A 22,347-nucleotide genomic window follows, 5' to 3' on the forward strand; every position below is an offset into this window, starting at 1 on the left:
CACTCTGGAACGTTGCTTATAAGTATAGCCGGCGTCCACACGCTGTATTGCGGGGAGTGGGCCTCATCAGACATATGTTACAGATGTATACTCGAATGTGGTCCGTTGCACAAGCCTTGTCAAGTGGGCAGATAAGACCACGCTGCGTCGCGGAGAACTGCCCTTCATAAATGGGTCACACGGCGCGAGGACGCGTGTTTCGTTGCACAGTTTTGAACTGAGTACACTGTCATGCTGTAGTTTAGTCGGTCTATCTCACACCGATCTTTTTATGCTTAGTATATTAAACGAAATCTCTTGTTTTGAGTCGGCACCTGCTTCATTAGTGTCATCACTTCTCTGCCTGTGATGTGGGACGGATTTGCTGTGACATATTCTTGAACATAACGTTTTATCCTTCCACATTGAAATTTTCAGACTAAAGTGTACCCTGAAGCACAGACAGTCATGCAAACAACGTCACGTGGTGGTTCGAGCAAAAGACCGATGAGTACACGCAATGAATTTAAGAAAAAATGAAAACAAACAGATACGCTGAAATTTGACCCCTTAAATGTCGTTGAGAGGTTGAGGTTGAGGGTGTTGTAGGTAGCCAGCGGATCTAACCTTGGATAATTTGCAGGCAATTGCCCCGCCCGGATTTCTTTTTGCTAGTTGTTGCTAATGTCCTTTGTTTTTTAACTAAGCACGAGCAAGCTTTTAAAATAAAAATCGTGCATAGCGCGACGTAACCTTGCATAAGACGGTGGCCTTTGTGCTATTCCACTTGCAGTATTGTGCCAGTACTCTATATCGCTGCATTATACTTCAAACATAATTGTCGCTTATCACCAGTCACATGCGAGGTCTGTAGCAATCAAAAATTTCAAGAGAAGTCGTGACACCTGTTTCCTGAAGATCGAGGAACCACGTGGAAACACAATATCAGTCACGCTGTCACATGGCGAGCCTAACTGTTGCAGTTCCTCAAATAAAATTTACCGTTCCTTCTTAAACTCATGACATTTAAGCAAATAGTGTTCTATATCAGCGTTTTCCTTGCACTTCGAGCTCCAGGGCGTCGCGGAGAGTCTGATCTTGTGGAGCCATGCTGGTGTACGCGCTGATCCCGTTCGGATGCGATGAAGCAAGCTTCCCTTGATAACTCTTGTGTCACACATGGCTGGTGAGGTGTCAGCCATAACGAGTGAAAATGCTTATTGACAGCCTCTCGTAAGATACGCTGATTGTCTTTGGGAGCCTTCTTCGTTGGTGCAAGCTCCAGAGCACTCCGGGCAAGTCTGTCATCCACCTCATTACCCGCTTTACCCACATGTGATGGAATCTATTGAAACTTAACGTTTATACCAATGCCATGCAGGTCTTTAAGGATTCGCAGTGATCTTTGAGTGCATTGATCCAAACGCAATCTATGTTTTAGCCGCTGCAAAGCGGGCTTACTGTCCGAAAACAGCACGACTTGTTGCTGCCTACAAAGCTTCAGTTTCTTCAGGGCTGCCTGAATTGCCACGCTTTCACATGAAACAACACACTCAAGTCGCGCTGCCCAGGGCGCCTTTTAGAGACGGGCTCACAAACGCTGCAGCGCTTGCTCCGCGTGCTATGACGACTGATCCATCGGTGAAAACTTTCAAATGAATGGCGTACCTTTCTTCAATATATTCAAGTACCAAAGAACGTAATTCGGCTGTGGGTGTGGAACGCTTGCTGTGCATCCGTGGAATCGTCACCTGACAGTCGACATCCTCATGTGACCAAGGTGAGTCTTGTCGAAGTTGTCTTTGTTTGGATCGATGATAAGATGATAAGATGATAAATCGATGATAAGATGGCGAAGTGTGTTGAGGGCTATGAAAGCTCGCGATTCCGTGCGTCGCCGAAGGCGACTGAGTAGTGCTCGTCCTGGGCTCGATTCACCTAGTCGGCAAAGCTGTGTCAGCAGTCGTTGAGAGGCGAGAAGACGTAACTGCGGAAGACGAGCTTCATGAAGCACCTTTGTGCTCGCTGCAAACTTCGGCACTCCCAAAGCAACTCGGAGGCTTTTACGATGAAGTTTTTCCAGCCGTTCGTACTGTGACTCACTCGGAGAGATCAGAGGCAATTGGAAAAGCACACGATTGACAATTAATGCCTCGTGCAACTTTATCATTGATGTTGGGTGATTTGATTTGATTGATTTGTGGGGTTTAACGTCCCAAAACCACTATTTCATTGTGAGAGACGCCTTGATGTTGGGTGGCTCCCCCAGCTTGTTCCTGCCATTTTTCGAAGAATGTTTACACGAGGTGACAGCACTGACATTGTCTTGTCTACTGACCGTCGCCAATTCATCCTGGTGTCTGGTGTAACTCCAAAGAATCTCATGTATTTAACTTGTTTAATTGATGCATCAGGAAGTATTATTTTCATCCTTGTTTCTCATTTTCGCATACCTGAAAATAGCATGAACTGAGACTTTTAAGCTGATGTTGTTAGTCCAATAGATTCAAGATAGGTTTGTGTGGAGAGTGGAACTCTTTGGCCGATCATTTCCAATCGCTTAGGCTAATATCGAGACAGCCGGATGCATATGTCGTCGGCATAAATTGATATTTGTACTGCCTTGCTCACAGTCTTGAGAGCATTAGGTAAACCAGCCATGGCCACATTGAACAACATTGGAGACAGGACACTGACCTGTGGCACTCCTCTGGTGATTTTCTTTGAGCTACTGAGCACTGTCCCTAACTTCACCTGTATCGAGCGATCACTAAAAAACGGCTGAATAAAGCGTAAAAGGTGCCGCGTTATTCCCATAGATGCAAGATCACTAATTATCGCACCTTGAAACACGTAGTCGTATGTTTTTGAAACGCCCAGGAATATTGCCAGAGTTCAAAAGCCGTATGCTCGTTGGTGTTCTATGTGACTCAACAAGTCCAAGATGTTGTCCTGTGCACTCAACCATTGCCGAAACCCAGTCATACATGCTGGAAGGGCCTTGTGATTTTCCATCCACCATGTCAGCCGAACACAGGCCAGCTTCTCCATCATCTTCGCTACGCACGAAGTTAGTGATACTGGTCTGTATCATGCCAGTTCTGTTCTGTTTCTACCTGGATTCAGCACTGGCACGACCCAGGCCATTTTGCAGGCTTGAGGAATGTTTCCCGACTCCCAAACATAGTTGAAATGAATCAGAAGCTTCCTCGTTCCTTCTGCAGGCAGATTTGAGATCATTTGGTTTGTAATTCCGTCAGGTCCAGGAGTACAGCGTCGACGGAGACAACTTATGGTTGACGTAAGTTCCCGCAGCGTGAAAGGTGCGTCGATGGCAGATGTAGAATGAGGCGGAAGTTGGTAAGGTGGTTCACTTTCTCTTCCAATTACATACACGTCAGCAAACTCTTCGGCTAGAGACGGCATTGATGTATCTTTGAATAACGCGAGGGCAATAAACGGTCTCAAAGGCTCGGGCGTGATTCCGACCCTATTTACTACTCGCCATATCCTTGACAGTGGAGTAAATACACTCAAACTCTCACTGAACCTTGCCCATTGTTTCTTCCGAAGTTTGTTGGTGTATCACCGTATTGCTGCATTAAGTCTGTTGGACTGAGTTTTGCTAGCAGGTTCACCACCTCTTCGCATAAGCCTCTTCTCTGCCCTTCTTCTGGCCGCACACAAATCACGGAGCTTTAGGTCCGGGGCTGGAAAATGTGCAGGTAGCTTAAGCATAGTGGTTGCAGCCGCATTGCTCGCCAGCATATCCTGAAACATATCCCCCGATTGGTCATCTAGATGCTCTCGGTAGCGATCCCAATCAGTTACTTTGCAGGATTTAGCTACCGTCAAATGGTAGCCAGCAACATTTGTCAATATAGGGAAATGGTCACTGCCCATTCTGTCCGGAGCTGTGCAACACGTGAGTTGTACGTCACTTGAATGCAACGTCAAGTCAATGATACTTGTACAAGCTGGGGGCCTAAAGAATGTTACATTGCCGTAATTCGCAATGCATAGGTCTAGCTTATCATTAGCCTTTCTCAGACAACATCCACGTGCATCCGAACTCTTGTCCCCCCCATGACGTGATGCGCATTGAAATCACCACAAATGATGCGCGGAGCTGGGCAGCGATGACACAGGTCTTCCAAAAACTTTTCGATCGAAATTTTCTAGCGAGGAGACGCATACACCGATGCAATACACAGATGCGGTTTCCTATCTGTGCCCTGATCGCACAAATTTCTATAACATCTGTGCACAAGTCCGTTACATTGAGTGCTACATGTGGTATCTCTCTTCGTATATACGCAGCGGCGCTTCCATTTGGGAAAGCCGTTATGGTGGGGTTCTTGTGAGTGACGTATCCAGTGATTGATCTTTGTTCCGGTAATCAAGCCTCCGACAGAGCCAAGATCGGAACTTGATATTCTCTCAAAAACAGGTTTAGTTCATTTATGCGAGAAACAATACCAGCACAATTTCACTGCATTATGAAAAGCACTTTTCGGCGATTTGACGGGCACTGAGGCTCGGCCTTCAGCATTCTACTGCTGGTTGCGCCCGAAACAACCAAGCAGCACCGATTCTAGAGCCAGCACGGCCTGCAGCATGGTCTTCGCAGTACCTGGTGGCATTGTCGCTAGGTGTGAACATGGAGCGGCAAACAGAACTCGAACAATCTTCGCAGTGTCGTGGATATTTTCCTCATGTCCCTTTGTCTGCTGCTCAGATTCTTGTCTCAGTGCTCTGGCATAGGTAGCTTGTATAGAAATGTTCTCAGTAGACTCAGTTGGCATGGCTCCTTGTTTTGCTTGACTCGCATTGCCCGGTGTTTTCAGGAAGCATTTTTCTGATTGCACCTCACGTACATTCTTTGTACTAGTTGATATTCTTTCTTTCACCAATGTAGGAAAATCTTCAGGTAAATGAGCAACTAACTGGCCGGGCAGTAGTTGGTTCAGTTGGTTTAGGCCCCGTAAGAAAGGCTTTTCGTCTATGCAGTGCACTCACTCGGAATGGGAACCCACTATAACTGGCGGGATGGTCACTATTGCAGTTGGCGTATTTCAAGCCCGCCTTGCAAGTTTTGAAGTCATGTAGACCTCCACAGCGTTTACATCGCAGCTCTCCTTTGCAGAAGTTCGCCACGTGACCAAAGCGTTGGCATTTAAAGCACCTCGGTGGTGGCTCCGTGTATTCAGCGGTTTCATGTCGAGTAAAGCCAAGGTTAATAGTCAGAGGTCGCTCGGTGCTTGGAGTAAACGCAAGTACCACCGCGTCCGTGGGTCTAACTTTCCACTCATTCGTAGAAGAAACTTCTCTTTTTACAATCATGACGTGAATCACGCCTTGGGGTTTCATGTATCCGAAAAGATTCGCTTCTGTGTGCCACTTCGGGAAACCTTCGATCAAGCCGGTGTTTCGCAGGTAGGCATTAGGAAGACGAGCACTAACTTCTACACCATACAGCTTGCCACATTTGAAAAGCGCGTTTACTTGATCTTCAGTGGCCACGTCAAGCAATAGCGAAACTTGAGCAGTGAAATAACTTCGAACTGGCTCAGCGTCATTGACTGATGTCACCGCAGAATGTAAAGCAATAGAGTTCACCTGTCTTAAGTCTTTTTCGCTTTCTACAGGTGATATCATCACCGGAATACCCACAGTTCTGCTTTTGCGGTGGCTTACCATCTTAAAGTTGTCGTCCTCCATGTCTAACCAATCGTCTATACACCTCCTCGTCGAGTCCCATTATTCTGGATGCGTCGTCGTCGCTTGTAGGTTCATTGGTGTTGCCGCAGTTACATTCACCTGCTCGTTGGTCTGGTCGTTTCGGTGGCGTGTGGGATGGATCAGGCGTCTGTCCTGGTCGCTTGCATGGCTGGGCCGTGGCTGAAGTCCCGGAATCGAACCCTTCTTTCGGTCGCATCCTCTCGGAATGGCCCCGGTAAGGGTAAAATCTTCTTGATGCCGCAGACGTCTTCGCGAGAACGACGGAAAATAAATGTCATATGTGCACATCTAGATCATTCTAAATTACGCCGTAAAGCATATGTAACAATGATTTATTAATTAAAACTTTTATAAGTTAAATTATAGGGGTTTTATAAGTCAGTTTAAATACACAGAGCCGCTTCACGTGGCTCTGTGTATTTATTTAACAGTGTTGCACAGAGCCCTCGTGGGGCATCGTATAAAAGTTGTAGTACAGAAAATACACGCACAAATATATAAAAAGGCGATAGCACCTTAACAAAGTAAGACTCTTAGCGCAGACGATGGAGGTCGTTTCACGAATGTAACAAACTATACTATAAAAGCAAGGTGAGGTGTGTAAAAGATAGCACATACGATATACTGTGAAATCAACTAGTTCTATGGTGTCTTTATTATTCTAGTTAATTATGGAGTACAAATATTCTCACGGCTTTCGTATATGATAATAAGTACAAGGCTTACCTTCAGGACATACAATTATGCTTTGCAGAACTTGTAGGATGAGAAAAAGTGCATAATTTAGAACTTCAGCCTAGTGAACTCCAACCCTAGTGAACTTCATCGACCTCGCAGTAATCTCCTGATTCGCTATAAAAATAACAATGGTATCAAAAACAGGCAGTAAGTATACTATTTTACGGTTAAGGTGAGAAATATAATCCCACGTTGGCGACCTCATTTTAAAATAGTAGTGAAACATTTGGCGTTTTACGTGCCTAGACCGCATTATGGGGCAAGCCATATAGGACATTTTAGGTTGATTTTGTCCACCTTTGCGTCTTCAACGTGCTTCTAACTCAATGTATAAGGAGGATTTTTTATTATTTGCCATCAAATATGGTTCGTGTTGGCAGGAACTGAGCACGTGTCCTCGTGCATGCCACGAAGATACCACTGTGCGTTACCTCATGTTTGATTGGAAATGTGAGAAATTCATTTTTTCAGTAATGTCATCCACATCTATCTACAGCCACAGCTTTTCGTGGACGCAAAATCAGTTAAAAAATTGAGTGGAACTGCGAGTAGCGTGACCTGATATGCTTGTGATAACATTGTTTTTTTCATCGGGGTGACGATAATATGAGTGCCGAACGTGCGTGTTTATAAGTATTGATACAATTGAGCGTGACAAAGGCTTTTCGGCACCGACACGTCATCGGTGGGGATAAGCCTTAGCAAGGATCGAATGGAACATAGCGTAATTTACGTTTAACATCGAAGAGTCTAAGCTGTAACTGGTACTCCGTTACATAATAACCTGCCGTGAGCGAGAATTGAACCTACGACCTTCGAATAACGCTATTCGAAGGTCGTAGGTTCGATTCCTGCTTACGGCAGGTTATTTTTTCAGCCATTTTTTCTTCTTATTTACATTACATTGGTTCTAATAACTTCCCCTATACATTTCTTGGCATTATTGTCTGGTAGATCTCATTAATATTGTGTGAAAACACGAAAAACGAGCTTTTAGGTATCTTTCTCTTATATATATATATATATATATATATATATATATATATATATATATATATATATATATATATATATATATATATATATATATATATATATATATATATATGTATCATCGTGCACCAGTCCGCGCTCTCTTTATAGTGAAGCTGTTTAAGCTAGCGATAATTTGTGTGCTTTGTCGTGCATGCGCAACAAGAATTGGGCAAACCCAACTACCGCGTGCAGCAGGTGCGAGTGTCAAACGAAAATCAACGCTCTAAAAGAGAAAAAAATAGAAAGCAGAAGAGGAAGGTTGAGAGAATGAAAGGAAAAAAAGTAAGGAATAAAAGTGAGACACAAAGAGAAAATTTAAAAAAGAAAACGAGAGAGAGGGAAATCAATAAACAAAAAAGCGAGGCAGAGAAAGAAATGGAGTGATCGGGAAAGAAGCAGATAAAAATAGATACAAGAGAGTGAAAGGAAGAGAAAGAAGGAGAAAAAATAAAAAAAGACACATAAGAAAGGGTGTTTTAGCTTGAAACCTGGAGAGAGGCAAGCATGCATTGTTTGCCGTTTTTTCCCACAGCACCACTGCTGCTCATGAGAAAGGAGAGAAAGAAGAAGACGACGAAGAAGACAATATTTCAATAAATTTAAAACGGGCCGTTATCCCCAGCGTGGGTCTGAGTCATGCATTTAGGCCGCCATCAAATATATATATATATATATATATATATATATATATATATATATATATATATGGACGCATGAAGCGATGGGAAGGAAAACGTGAGTAGAACAGTAGACTAAACATGACGTATGAGCCAGGCCACGTCTCCCAATCATCATAGCATCACACGAGTTGACGGGATGAAGACCTGGCCGCCACTCATCAGCCTCACATCATTTACGAAGCCACCAGCAATACGCCTCAACTGAATATCAACCACAGAAGAGGTGATCTCAGGCGCATGCAGTTACCGGCATCATGCCAGAACCACCCACTGACCTTCCCATCCCCAAGTGCACCGGAGCAGTGGACGATGGACCTGTACAGGACTGGTTCGACCTGTTCGAGCTCCACGCTACAGCTGCACCATGGTCGGAACGGGAGATGGTTACGAACTTCAGCGACTACGTCACTGGTAAGGCATTTAAATTAAGTTTTACCTCACCCACATATTCGAGAACGACGAGTCTTGGCAAAAGATAAAAAAGATGATCACCTGGTTTCAAGACTATAATGAAGACTCGATTAGAACACGCACTCTCAGTGCATTCGAACTCAAGCCCAAACTCCATAAGCGCGAAAATGCACGCGACAGCGACGAGCGACGCTATGAGCGACGAAACAGGGCGTTCGCGCGACGTGTCGCGTGCTCGTTTTCGCGCGATCGCTCGGTTCTCTAGATTTGGAAACCGTCGCTCATCGCCCGGAAATGCTGGGCTCAAGCAGGCAATAGCGAAATACCGGAAAAGACGAAGACTACATAGGTGCACGTGACCCTGCCCGTGTCACGTATGCGCAACAAGAAATAACGCAATGTTTATTACGCATGCGCATATAAAAAATGCTGCAAGGCAATAATAAACACTTTCCGTTCCATTACACAACAGTATATCTTATTTTTAAATTGGAAACCGCTCGCTACGCGGTTTTCTTGGTGCGAGTTGACGGCCTCATGCCAGCAACAGTGGAATTCGCTCGCCGAAGCCGTCGCGTGAATGAGGTTTGCCTGCGCTAGCGACTGATCGCGCGACGCCGATCTACGTCGCGTCGCTCGTCGCTGTCGCGTGCATTTTCGCGCTTATGGAGTTTGGGCTTCAGTCATCGCAGTCATAAGCAGCCTTCACGCATTCGAGCACAGAGCGTGAAGTTACAATTCCCGTCAGGTGAAGTTAGCCACATGCTCACAGAAAGACCACGTGGACGTTTTCCCAACCTTCCACCTGTTATTCCGTCACTTGACCCCTTGGTTGCTCACTTCGGCCGCCTCATGCTTAAAACGCTCAGTACAGCCGGAATAGAGCAGAGGAATTCGGCGGGTACTCGACCGAGCCCAGACTGTTCAATACAGGCATTAGATGAGCTCAACTTTTTAGTTGCGCAGACGGACCAACATTTACAAGTATTATCGGACGAAATCACGCCTGTTACGGTGTCGATGTCTAGTGTCCAGCTAACTGAGAGTGCAAACAACACAGGAGGCTCAGAAGCATCACCTCTCAGGCATTGCCGTGAACTAAAAGCTTCCGTTAAGAACGGCGTTGCCATAGCCTCCGAAGATCTTTCTGTTATTTCTAGCCCGCAACCTTCTTTGCTTGACAAGAATCATGAGGCCTCAATGAGTACCCACTATTTACTGGTCACATCAAGTTGGAAAGAAAGGCAGGCTTATGTTACTAAAGAAAAACTACCTCGTCAGATTGCTCAACTACAGCAGTTACATGAACTAGCAGCATGACGAACTAAAATGACATCACGAGCACATTTACAACTTACAGAAGGTCGTCAGAAACGACACCGAATAAACGAAGGACAAAGTCAACATACGAGCTATCTTCGCAGAAAGAAACGTCAAGGAAGTCTTCTACACGAGATATCCAAACATCATCCATGATACGATCAACGAAGCCAACGCCACAGAAAACTACGAAAGAGACTGAACGTTATCATTTCTACAACGCACGAACATAGACATAATTCGTTGAACTTCAGTTCTTGCACACGCAGGCTGCAAGCACTTATTCTGTCTCAGCCGCGACACAGAATACAGCGTACAGCGCGTACGACATTCGATCTTCAAATGCTACAAGGACTTCCAACCTTGTTCGTTCCTTGCAGCTGCTCAAGTCGTGTCATGGTCAGTGCAGTTTTGCAAGATACGGTTACCTTCTCCAGAACGCCACAGCCAGCCTCGCCCACCAGAACTCCCCCATTTACAGGAATGCTGCACTCTTTTCTGAAGTTTCACGAGTTTACGGAGCATCACTGGACCATGAAACGAATTATGCATTTTGACATTTGTGACTTCTCATCATCCTCTCCTTGTTTACTTTTTATTGTTCGTAATCCATGCCTTCTTTAAGGGGGAGGGGGAGAGGGGGAATCATGTGACGTATGAAGCGACGGGAAGGAAGAAGTGAGTAGAATAAGCATGGCGTATGAGCCAAGCCACGTCTCCCAATTCCCAATCACACACACACACACACACACACACACACACACACACACACACACACACACCACACACACACACACACACACACACCACACACACACACACACACACACACACACACACACACACACACACACACACACACACACACACACATATATATATATATATATATATATATATATATATATATATATATATATATATATATATATATATATATATATATATATATATATATATATATATATATATATATATATACACACATTGATGAGGCACTAATAGTACCAAGCCTGACACCGGACATGTGGGGCACGGTGTTTCAGCTCCACTATAACATTAGCGAAAAACTGCGTCGGAATGCTTGCTTGCTTGATTCTTTCCATGTGGCTCTCGTGCCCATTGCGTGGGATTGCCATTTACACTGGTGGTCAATGGCTTATCGCTCTAAAGTTCTTCCCCCCTCCCCTTTCTACATGCCTGATTTAGGTTCTTTCATAGAGCATGGATGAAAAGCGTTTCTGCTCCACTAGCGTCGTCAGCTATGTGTGTGGCTAACTAGCTGCTGTCTTCTTCATGTTTAGGGGGCCGGAGGTGAGTAAAGCACCACTACTCCGTAGATGATATTTCGAGAAGTGGTGTTTGATATGTATACATATGGCTTTACCGCAGAAATTCTCGTTTGTGTCATAGTTTTTTTCTTGTGACGCTTTTTTTTCTAATTTTTGTGACATGCATCCACTCTTTTGCGACCTGAACCTTGTCTACAGATGAACCCTCGAACTCGTGTCAACTGCAGGCTTTGAAGAACAGCGCTTTTAAAAGACATGAGGTTAGTCTAGACTTAGCCTATCCGCTTTAAGCTCGGGTCCGCTTTAAGCTTATGTGTAACAAACAACCAAAGGAAGGGAGAAAGAAAGAAAGAAAGAAAGAAAGAAAGAAAGAAAGAAAGAAAGAAAGAAAGAAAGAAAGAAAGAAAGAAAGAAAGAAGATATACAGTGTATACGAAATCCCTTTTTACGGTAATCTTGTGTAGCCGGGTCTTAGGAGGTCAGCTTCCCCATTCCTTGTATTGTGCCCTGAAGCAGTTCATGAAACCATTGACTGATTTGTTTTTACCTGTCGCGCTTAATGCCGCCGTCGCATTTGTCATAAGAGCTGATGACGTGTTTGCATATTGATAAGAAGTATCACTACCAGGAAAAACAAGGGAAACGCGGGTAGAGAATGAAGACGACGTTGCCTCCACTACGATCCCTCTGAGTAACAATTTGTTTGTGCGTATCTGAATGTCTGAATCAAAGTTTTTTTCGGAACGACTACACCAAACATTGACGCGTGCGCGCGTGCGCGCGTGTGTGTGTGTGCGTGTGAGTGTGCGCGTTTTTTCTTTTCATGGTCAAACTTGATTGATATGTGGGGTTTAACGTCCCAAAACCACTATATGATTATGAGAGACGCCGTAGTGGAGGGCTCCGGAAATTTAGACCACCTGGGGTTCTTTAACGTGCACCCAAATCTGAGCACACGGGCCTACAACATTTCCGCCTCCATCGGAAATGCAGCCGCCGCAGCCGGGATACGAACCCGCGCCCTGCGGGTGTGGTCAAACTTTTAAAACACTATTCTGAAAGTACGCTCCATTGCCGAGCACATCCGACTATATAAGCGTGAACGAAAGGTATTTTGCTCTTTTACGTGCCCAGTCATCTCTGCACCTGGTAAGGGCCTAAAACCGTAGAAATTAATTTTGAGCTTTCAGCGCCTTCATTCCCAAAAGCATAGCTGTATTATTGGGCTGTCAAACCTCAGAATCAATCAGTCAACGCCAATGTTCTCGTATTAGCGCGTGAAAGCAACGCGTACATGGACGAGTGATGAAAATCAACTGTCACGCGCCGTCATATATAGGAAGGGCAGCAGGAAAAACACAAGCCATAACTGTCAGAGACGCAAAATACAGAAGAAAAAAAGGAGTTGTGAAGGAAAAAGAAACGGGGCAGAAAAAGGAAATTGCTGCAAATTTCGATAGGGCGGACGGACGTAGGAGCTGATTTGCACTCCAATTTGTTTCCGGGAAGGATAACAAAAAAAATAAAGAGGATATAAAAGGAAGAGTAAAAGCGCACGCGGGTAAAATGCCTGGATATATTGTATCCGAGAAGTAAACGACATGAGAAGCTGCTAGAAAAGCAGGGAGAGCCTCGGATACAAATCGAGCTCACTCACACCCGCGGCGCAGGTGCAACGGTGCCCAGGTGCCTCGAGTCCTCGGCAAATGAAGTGGCGGCTTCACCTCGTGCACCAAAATCCCAGGAGAGCCGAGAGGGAGCACCGAGAGCAGAAGCTTTCGCCCGCTACGTGGATTGCCCAGGTTTTGTCGCGTGCACTCTCTAACGGCTTCGAGCCTTCATGGCCGGACGCGAGAGAGCCGGGGCTTTGTGCCTCCGGGGCCCACGGGACGCTGATTGGACGTGCCAGAGACGTACGGCTCTTCCTTTTGCTCGCGCGACCCACCGGGGTTCGAACGCTGGCTGTCATTAGCGGGCCGGCCGCTCGCCTCTACAGCGCTCGGCCCCGCTCGGTACTTTTTTTATTGCTATTCACAACTCCTTTGTTAGCGACAGCATGGCCGCCTGCTACTTCCTGAACCCGCGGTAACCGGCGCGTCGGCCCACCGAGCTAGCGGGGTCTTATCGACGAAACGGAGCGATGACGTCTGTTTTCACAAAGCGCAAGAGTGGAAGAACAGTGTCGAAATGATTTCCTGAGGTTAATTTTGTTTCTACCAAAACGACAAAGAAGACGAAAACTGGCAGCCTTGCGCTGCCGTCCTTTTCTATTGATTATTTATTCGTTTGTGCGAGAATGAAGTTTTCGCTTATCGGAAAAAAATGAAAGGATGAACATGCAGCAAAAGAGAACAAAAAGCATTCCGAAATCGTCGACGTGAATAGATGCTACAAAAAGGAAAGTTAGTGGAAGTAGTGTTGGGTCTAGCTTTTGAGTACTGCAGGCAGGAGGAAGGAGCGGCTCAATTCCTGCGCGTAGCAAAACGTTTGGAAGGTTGGCTTATTTGGTACCCACTGATATGGCCACCTCTCTGTGGGGGATAGGCAATTAATAGGGCTTTGTTAGAGTACACTCAGGAGCAGAAAATTAAGTACGCTCACACGTACAAATAAAAAGTAAGTATGCTCTCACAGCAAAATTTTGTTTGAATAAAACATCTGTGTCTCGGGATTTACAGTAAACTTCAAAATTGTCCTCTTCCCCACTTTCGCATATTTTATTAATGTACATTTGTAATTTCTCATTGGTTTTTGCTATCATGAGTGGAACTCGCTCCTCCTAACAAGTATACGAACTAACGCCTTTATGAGCGAAAATTAAACTTTGAGATTTGGTTCAGACGAACTCGAAACCAGCGTGGCCATGTGAGTATCCATCGAAAAATATTCCGTTAAAGTTAGAAGGCCTTCGTACATTTCTTCTTTTACAGCCCGCGATCATTACATCCTTAAATAAGGGTGACTTAGGAGGATAAGAAATAAACAAATAACGAAAGGAATGATAGAGAGACCCACTATTCTTCATCGGAGCGTCGCAGTTTGCGTGGTCGTAAATCATAACTCTTTTTCTCGAGTAACCGCAATATCGATTAATGACATATAAACGACCTCCCCTGCATCGTTCTCCGATACTCGGCCCCCTTTTCTTGCTCTTCATGCCTCAGCGACTCGCTGTCGCGCGGTTTGCTTAATTTTTTACTCCTTTTTGTTCACCCGTGTGAGTAGCGACGCTCCGTATTATGCATGCGTGCGCGTGCTCGTTCCTTGTTTTTCTGTTCTTTTTTGACGCAGAGATAAAGTTGCGACCAGAGAAGCCAAACAGTGTAGGAACGCAAGAGGCGGCCGTTTTTGTTGGGGGGTGCGTGAAGCGGGGCCTCTAGCAAGTGTCGTTGGCATGGCGACAGCACCGACGCTTGCTCCCGCAGGGCATTCGAACGCCAACAGAGAGACGGTTCGATTAAACGCCCCGTGCGCAAAACGACGAGGCACGCAACCGTCGAGCTTCTGCCATACTCTTGGTCTCTCGTCCTGGAGTGAAGAAGAAAACAAAAAAAACATAAAGAAAGAAAAGGAACAGCCCTAAAAACAGGACCACAAACAGGGAGGCAGAGTAAGGGCGAACGTATCCACGAAAGTGCGAGAGTGGAACCTTAGTGCCAAGGTATTGCAAGGTGGTCCCCTGTAGCACAGCTTAGTGTGCAGAAGCAGCAGCAGCAGCGGCCGTACTGAGCTGAGAGGATGAGGAGGGAGATGAACCCGTAACAAGTCACTGAGAGAAAGAAAAGAACAGAGGCTACGATCTCGACCCGGAACGCCCCTCGGACAATGGGCTTGTTTCGCGGAGCCGGGCACGCCCTTTAGTCTTTTGTTTCACTTTATTTTCCTGCTCCGTCCATTGTTCTACCGGAGGCAAGTGTATACGCGTCAATAGAAGAGTCAGTTTGCCGTTGCGTGACCGACACCGAGGAGGCGGCTTTTCCTCGCGCAGCGGAGCAAACAACAGAGCACGCTTGCCGGAGGTGGCTCCATTTTTTTTTTTTGCGTGTGTCAGTCGGTCTCCTGCGCACCTCTCCTAGGTGGGTTCACCCTCGTTCGCGAGAAATCATATAGAATGAAGGCACCAGCGACTACCTTGCTTACTCTCGGCTCCTGAATGAATGAATCGAAAAGAAAATGAACGCCGTGGCGGTGACGCACAGTCACTTTTGTCTCCTGGGACAAGGAAAGCCTCTTTGTTATCCGTGAATATTATTGAATTATAGAAAGCTATGTTAACGCTCACAAGCTTAATATGTTAAATAATTTGATAGTGAATAAAGTGTTTCTAGAGAGCTATACTTTCTAGATATGTTGCTATCCCTTTGTGTCGAGGTGCGAAGCGGCAGTGCCCTGTACTTGAGGACGCTGTTACATGGTGACAACCAAATAAAATATACGACGCGTAACTAGAGACTATCTTTCATGACGTAGTTTTCAATTTCTACCATTTCTTAATAGCTTGTTGTTTAAGCCAACCAAAATTTGTCTAATGCAAAAAAATAAAACTCTAAGCGCCGCGATCATGCCACCGCGCGCTGCCTCGTAACCGGTTGCACAGCTGTGCTACGGCTTCGCTAACTGACGTACTGCTCCACCACCATCCCACCTGCCTGAATACGGCGCGCAACCACTAAACGCACCAGACGTCACGTCGCAGCCAATTGCGCATGCGTTCCTGCGTTCTTTATAAAGCCGGCGTGTGGCGTTGGCGCACGGCGTTTGACGCATACAGGGTAATCCGAAGAACGAAGAAGCCTCTTACCGGGTATTGCGGTGCGCTGCCCAGCGAGGCTGCTACACTCGACTCGTTCACGACGTAGTACGGTCAAAACGGAGTGAGGAGACATTGTTAGACTCGACTAGAAATCGGTATCACTTGGCATTAACTTGGCATCACTTCGCTTGGCCAGGATAAGCTAAAAACCGATCAGTTAGGCTGAGCCTCTAGCTTTGCGCCAGAAGTGCTAGCTATAGTATACGCTCGGCTTTTCTTTTTTCACTTAATGTTTTTTCTGTAGCAAAAAAAATTTTTGAACCTCTAGTGAACGCCTACTGGCGATGCTACTTGATTTTCCCGCATGGAAGGCACATCGTTAAAAGTTTCCCAACGAGCGGTTGACTATTTTCTTTCGCGCAATTTTTTCATATTGTTCTCATGTTACAGCCACACATACCAATGCTGGCGTGCAGCCTCTATCGATCACAGCCTAATGTCTCTGTTTACAGATTTTTAACGACGCTGGCGACCTTTTCACATATCACTCTCGTATTACTTTGCAGCCTGTCGCACGCCCGTAAAAGAAAAAAAAAGTTCTGAATGCTTAATGCAGAGTTGAAAAAGCCAGGGTTACCCGACTCCGTTAGGCCACTGCAAGTTGGCAACGGCATGCATACGTCTTTCTATCTTTTCGACTCTTCTGGATGCTCACCACGTCGAAGGCAGATGCTTGTGGTGAAGCTATTCGGATATATTTGTATTTACATAGCCAATCGCTCTGAAAACTGGAGGTATTTAACGCTTTCGTATTCGATCAGAAGGTCGCGTGCTCCTTCTGGGGCGCAGACGTTTCCGCTGATGAACACGGTAGCCTGAAATATGACGGACGTTGCAGCAGAACTGAAGGTTGGGTGAGTTGTTCACTATTCATGGTGAAATTTCATCGCGCTCCAAAGACAAGGACACAGTGTATAGTGGACAAAAGAGGACTCGTTTGTTCCCTATACGGGGTTCGGGTCTTTTGTGCGTGCTCAAATTTCAACAAGACAGAAGTTCACAAGAAGGCGAAGGCTTGACATGGCTAATAGTCGCACAATACGAGGGAATGCCGCTGTAGCCAACGTTCTAATAAGAAGAGTTGTCAGACGGGATCCCTTGTCGAAGCGCTGGCTTCAGTAACATCTATTGTTCAACCGCTGCTGATACCAACAATTGATTGATACGCGAGGAAAGAAAAGCCTTTGCTTTGAAGATAGAGAGAGATCAATGAAAGAGGAAGAAATGAAAAAGACGCTATTTTCTGCCTACCATCATGGGGACATGGCTCAGTGCCTTTAGGGATGGTGGAGGGGAGAAGATGACATCATTGTGACTAAAAGCGACCTTAGGGAAGCCCCTGATCCAGATCGAGTGTAATCTGCGTCGAACCTAGAACCGGAATGGCCCTGATCGCGACGAGAGGTGCCCGTGTATTATCGACATAAGACGATCTTTAGTTCATTCGTCTGCTCTGTCATGCCCCCTACATTCAGCTTAATTTTATAATTTTGTTTCTTTTGTTCTTACTTGCTCCCTACGTGACTCTGGCGCACTTAGTCGCTGTTTCTGCGTTGTCATTTATGAACACAGAGTACCAGAAATGTGTTGAGTTTAACTTCATGTAGTGGCTTCTTGCATATTGTGCATAAGAAAATAGTAGAGCTAAATACTATAAGCGATAATAAAGTGAGAATGAAACTTTTTGTGATTTCAGCTAAGAGTCACGTGACCTTGCACGAATATCACCGTCGCCTCGCTGCTTGAGCGTTATGGAATAATCCTAAAGCAGAAAAATATAAATGGGAATTAGTACAGTAAAATACCTTATAAACTTGAAGCTCTAATCTTAGTTTGAGGCATCGCTTCTTTAGTGATGTGATTGTCTGGTGCAACAATATTATTGAGAGTTAACAGACAATCTCATTATTATTGCGTGTATCAAAAAAAGAGCCCTTAGAAGTCCACTTTTTTCCTTTGTGGTGCAACGAGACACATGAACTGAAGCGTGATGTCACATTTCTGACGTACCTTGTCAGAGAATACCACTGTTACATAACTGACGCTGTCTTCAGCTGCCTTGAACACTCACATTTCTTATCTCTGCCGAGAGCTAGCGATCAGTCCAAAGCAGCGCATCAGAAGGACACCTGATCTTTGTTTACAGGCAATGTAGACGCGAGACACGTACCCAGTGGTGACTCCACGTGTTAGTGATGAGCGCTGGTCCCAGTGAGCGCGCCGGGTTTAGTCCGGCGCCCGTGAAGCGGTACTGCACGATAGAAATAAAAAAAAAAATTAACACACACACGCACCAAACTTTTGGGAATTCTACCCAACGTCGCGCCAGAGTTAGTGCGTAAGCATCCCACCTCTACAATTGTATTCCAATGAAAATTAACTTTTATAGAGGTGTCATGCGTATGACGTAATTTAAGTGCAGGCGTGAGAACATAATAATTACTCCTGAGTTCACTAATACGCGTTGGAACCTGAGCTAAAGTGTAGGAGTGATTCTGGCTGTTTTATAGGTAACAACTGTACAGAACAGCTTCACAAATACGAGTTACTTGTGATAAAGGGGAAAAATACTCCGGTAATAAGCACAAATGCGTCCTTCAACCTTCATTCACATCTGATATGCATTGAACACTTAAGTCTACGCAAGTAAAACTTTATGGGTAACAAATCACCATCTATGAATTGCTCGGTTTGAATAAATTGAAAGGCTTGCAGGAAAGTCCTCGCCTATGTTATTGATAGATATTCTCCTTAATTTAGAGTGCATCTCATTTATATTCGGCTGGTCAGCCCAACAAAACTGACCTATATAGCGCTAAACGATGCAGCCGCTACAATATAACGGTTTGTCCTGCAGCTGTCGTAAAAAAAAACTTAATTGTACTGGAGGAATTATATGCGTTTACTGCATGTGTGCTTGCAGGCTGCCAGTCACGCTGATAAGAAAATATTGAAGCTCCGCCTAATGGCAATTCAACGGTTTTACTGGCAAAAACCCTAATATTTTTACGGTGCCCCTCACATAGTTGGGGGGGGGGGAGGCAGAGTAATGTTGGCCGTCTCAGTACCATAATGGGCTAAAGTGGGGCCTAAGCACACCTCAGATAGGTGAAGATCATCGCTAGCGATCGTATCTCAGATGGATACGCTTAAAAAAGTTTGTTTACAGAAAATATTGCACTTTTTCGTCTTGAGAATAAAGTACCTTTAAAAAGTATCTTTAAACAGTTTCCACACAGATACTTTATAGGCCCACACGCGGTCCGAAGATTGTTGCCTAATATGTTATGGAATCTTGGCTTTCAGACGTTAATCAAGAATGGTGTCCCGCATGCCTATACAAGGTTTTACGCAGAAAAGCGAGCTACGGACAAAGTACGTGTAGAAGTATCTATGCAGGACGGTTGTTAGTATGGACGGCAATGGGCGTAGCTGTTGCGCTCGAGCAACTATATATAGGTGGGTCTTCCCATTTGTGCAGCTTGCCACTCGTTTAGTTTACGAGCACTTTTCCGGGAATAGGTTAAGTCATAATCGATCGAGACACCTTTCGTTTTGAAATCTGAGCTTTGAAGTCCCGTGTAACCAATGGAGCTGGTAAAAGAACGCTTTGCGATTCCCGCATAATTCGCTATCGTGAATGTAAATTTGAAGATTTGCGTTTACGAGGCGATAAATCTCTTACCATGGCATGCCACTTTATCAGACAGGAGCTATAATGTATGTTATAGCTGGCTTTCCCACCAAATCTGTGGCTCCCACTGGGTCATCAGGTCCATGTAGTGTATCGAAATTTACCGCCGCGGCCCGCGCTCAACATCGCCATTTCGTCAACGCCCAAGGAAACTGATGCGAAGACTATACAAAATGGAGCGGTGTAGTCGAAAGTCAGCAGATTTCTCGCCGGACGTTGCGATTAACGAGGAATGACGCATGGCTGGCTCGACTATTCCCGTAATGGTTTCTTCATCCGCGTTTATTTTTTTCCGACCACAAATAGACTCCGACAAGACAGCCGGGAGTGATAAAAAATAAATAATTTATATGGCCCCGCGGCCACAAGGGGCGACCAGCTCTGTCCAGCCGACTTCAAGTTTGGCCGCAATTTCTGTAGCCGCGCCGCAACGGCGGCTAGCCGACTTATGCCCTTCCCATTGAGAGGCAATAGGCGTCGTCACCCCGCCCCGCTTTCCTCGACGCGTATATCCCGAGTCGCGGCTTCATTTCGACACCGTGAGTTTGGTCGGCCCCCACGGACATTTCCGCCTCTCGCGGTCCTCCAGCCGGCCCAGCACTCGTGATAAATGACGCCAAGCGCCCGGCCGCTGCCACGACAGGATAACGGCACGCTGGCCACGTCGTCGGCCGCAATGTCGCGCGCAGAGCACAATGCGGTGGGGACTGTGGCTGGTCGGGACACGCGCGCGAGCTACACGCCACTAACGGGAAATTTGTGCTCTAAGTTAATTTCCCTTCGCTCGAGTACGCGTAACAAGTCAAACGAATAGCACTGTCTCTAACTCACTGGTGACACGACATTCGCTATAACCAGACCGTTAGTTCCCTGTGGCGTGCAGGCGAAGCCTCGTAGGAACGTGTTTTTTTAAAGACGATAGTATTTCTTGGGGACCTTAGACGCAAAAATTTTGGTCTGTTCGTTCGCCCTTAATGGTACCCCAAACGGCACCAAACGATACCTCAAATGGCCAACCCCATCCGCAGCGCCCATCAATATTACTCTGGGTTCAACACTCATGCTTGTGCAATTGTCAAATAAAAAGCAATTATTGCGCATATCTGAGGCCCCATAACAACACGTCAATATTTTGTATGTGTCTTTTTACTAGAAAAGACGTACATCAGTAATTATAAGGACCGTAGCGTTTATCACGCTGCGCTGACCATGCAACGCTTGCAAGAATAGGCAAGTGGTTTCAACACTTTGCTAAGACGATATGGTGGTGGCACCTACCAGTCGCCTTGCGTTCTACGCCTTATCGCCCCTAGGACGGGCGCGCACGCCGGACGCTTCATTTTCCAAGATAACTGCTAGATAGCGCTCTTGTCTCACGTGTGGCATCACTTGATGCGCTCGTTCGCCTCCGCTGCACGCTCGAGGCACTCTAACGCAGCGCCTCCAAAATACCATTCACCAATTTTCTTGCACAGAACATCAAATAAACGTTTTGTTCACTCTCTCCAGAAGCAAGAATGTCGTCTTTCGCCGACATTTTACAGCGTAACATGCAGATTGGGGGCCATTTTTTTCTATCTGAAAGCTATAAACTCACGTCAGGGAGTATGTATAGCTGTGTGTTCCTTGTCACGAAAGGAGTAGCGCTGCAACGCTCAAGCACGCTGTAAAATTGATAGCGCATCCACTCAGTGAGCTTGGACATGTGGGGCTTAACGTCCCAAAACCATTATATGATTATGAGAGACGTCGTAGTGGAGGGCTCCAGAAATTTCGACCACCTGGGGTTCTTTAACGTGCACTCAAATCTGAGCACACGGGCCTACAACATTGTCGCGGGATTGAATCCTGGCTGTAGCGGCTGAATTCCCTGTGGAGGCGGGAATGTTGTAAGCCCGTGTGCTCAGATTTGGGTGCACGCTAAAGAACCCCAGGTGGTCAAAATTTCCGGAGCCCTCCACTACGGCGTCTCTCATAATCACTTGGTGATTTTGGGACGTTAAACCCCACAAATCAAATCATCATCCTACAACATTTCTACCTCCATCGAAAAAGCAGCCGCCACAGCCAGGGTTTGATTCCGCGACCTTCGGGTCAGCAGCCAAGTACCTTAGCCACTAGACCACCGCGGCGGGGCAGTGAGCTTGGTGCGCAATGCTTGATATGACTTTTTAATCAATTAAGTGACCCATTTTGGGCAAAAAATGTTGTTGGGGTATGTTTTTTGTTAGAATCTAAAATTTTTAACAGGGGGGGGGGGCGTAATTTGTCCAATGCGGCAAAACAACAACAACAACAAGAACAACAACAACAACAACAACAACAACAACAAGAAATTCTATGTCATGACGACGTCACCGCGCATTAGCGCAGTTGTGCGCCTGCTTCGCCAGCCCATGCATGCACTGCTCCCACTGATGCGCCATCTGCCCGCCTGCCTGGACACTGCGCGGTATACCGCTTGGTCGCGCCAGACGGTACGTCACGGCCAACCGCGCATGCACTCGTTCGTTCTGCATAAAGCTGGCTCATGGCACTAGACGATGACATAGGGAGACCGAATAAGATCCACACAACCGACGAGGAAGCCGCTTGCCTATAATCGTGACGCGATGCCGAGCGAGACTTCTGGACTCGACTCGT

The 22,347-nt window shown here is 45.9% G+C and overlaps 1 protein-coding gene across 1 annotated transcript in view; it reads right to left on the bottom strand.

Moving 5' to 3' along the window:
* LOC119176714 (lens fiber major intrinsic protein) overlaps positions 1-22,347 on the bottom strand; it is a 52,116-nt gene that overhangs the window by 8,914 nt on the left and 20,855 nt on the right. Inside the window, exon 2 of the mRNA XM_037428072.2 lies at positions 18,181-18,261. Coding sequence (XP_037283969.2) covers positions 18,181-18,261 — 81 coding nt within the window. The remainder of the gene's footprint in view (positions 1-18,180; positions 18,262-22,347) is intronic.

Source organism: Rhipicephalus microplus, chromosome X, assembly GCF_043290135.1.
Source record: "Rhipicephalus microplus isolate Deutch F79 chromosome X, USDA_Rmic, whole genome shotgun sequence".
Taxonomy (NCBI): domain Eukaryota; kingdom Metazoa; phylum Arthropoda; class Arachnida; order Ixodida; family Ixodidae; genus Rhipicephalus; species Rhipicephalus microplus.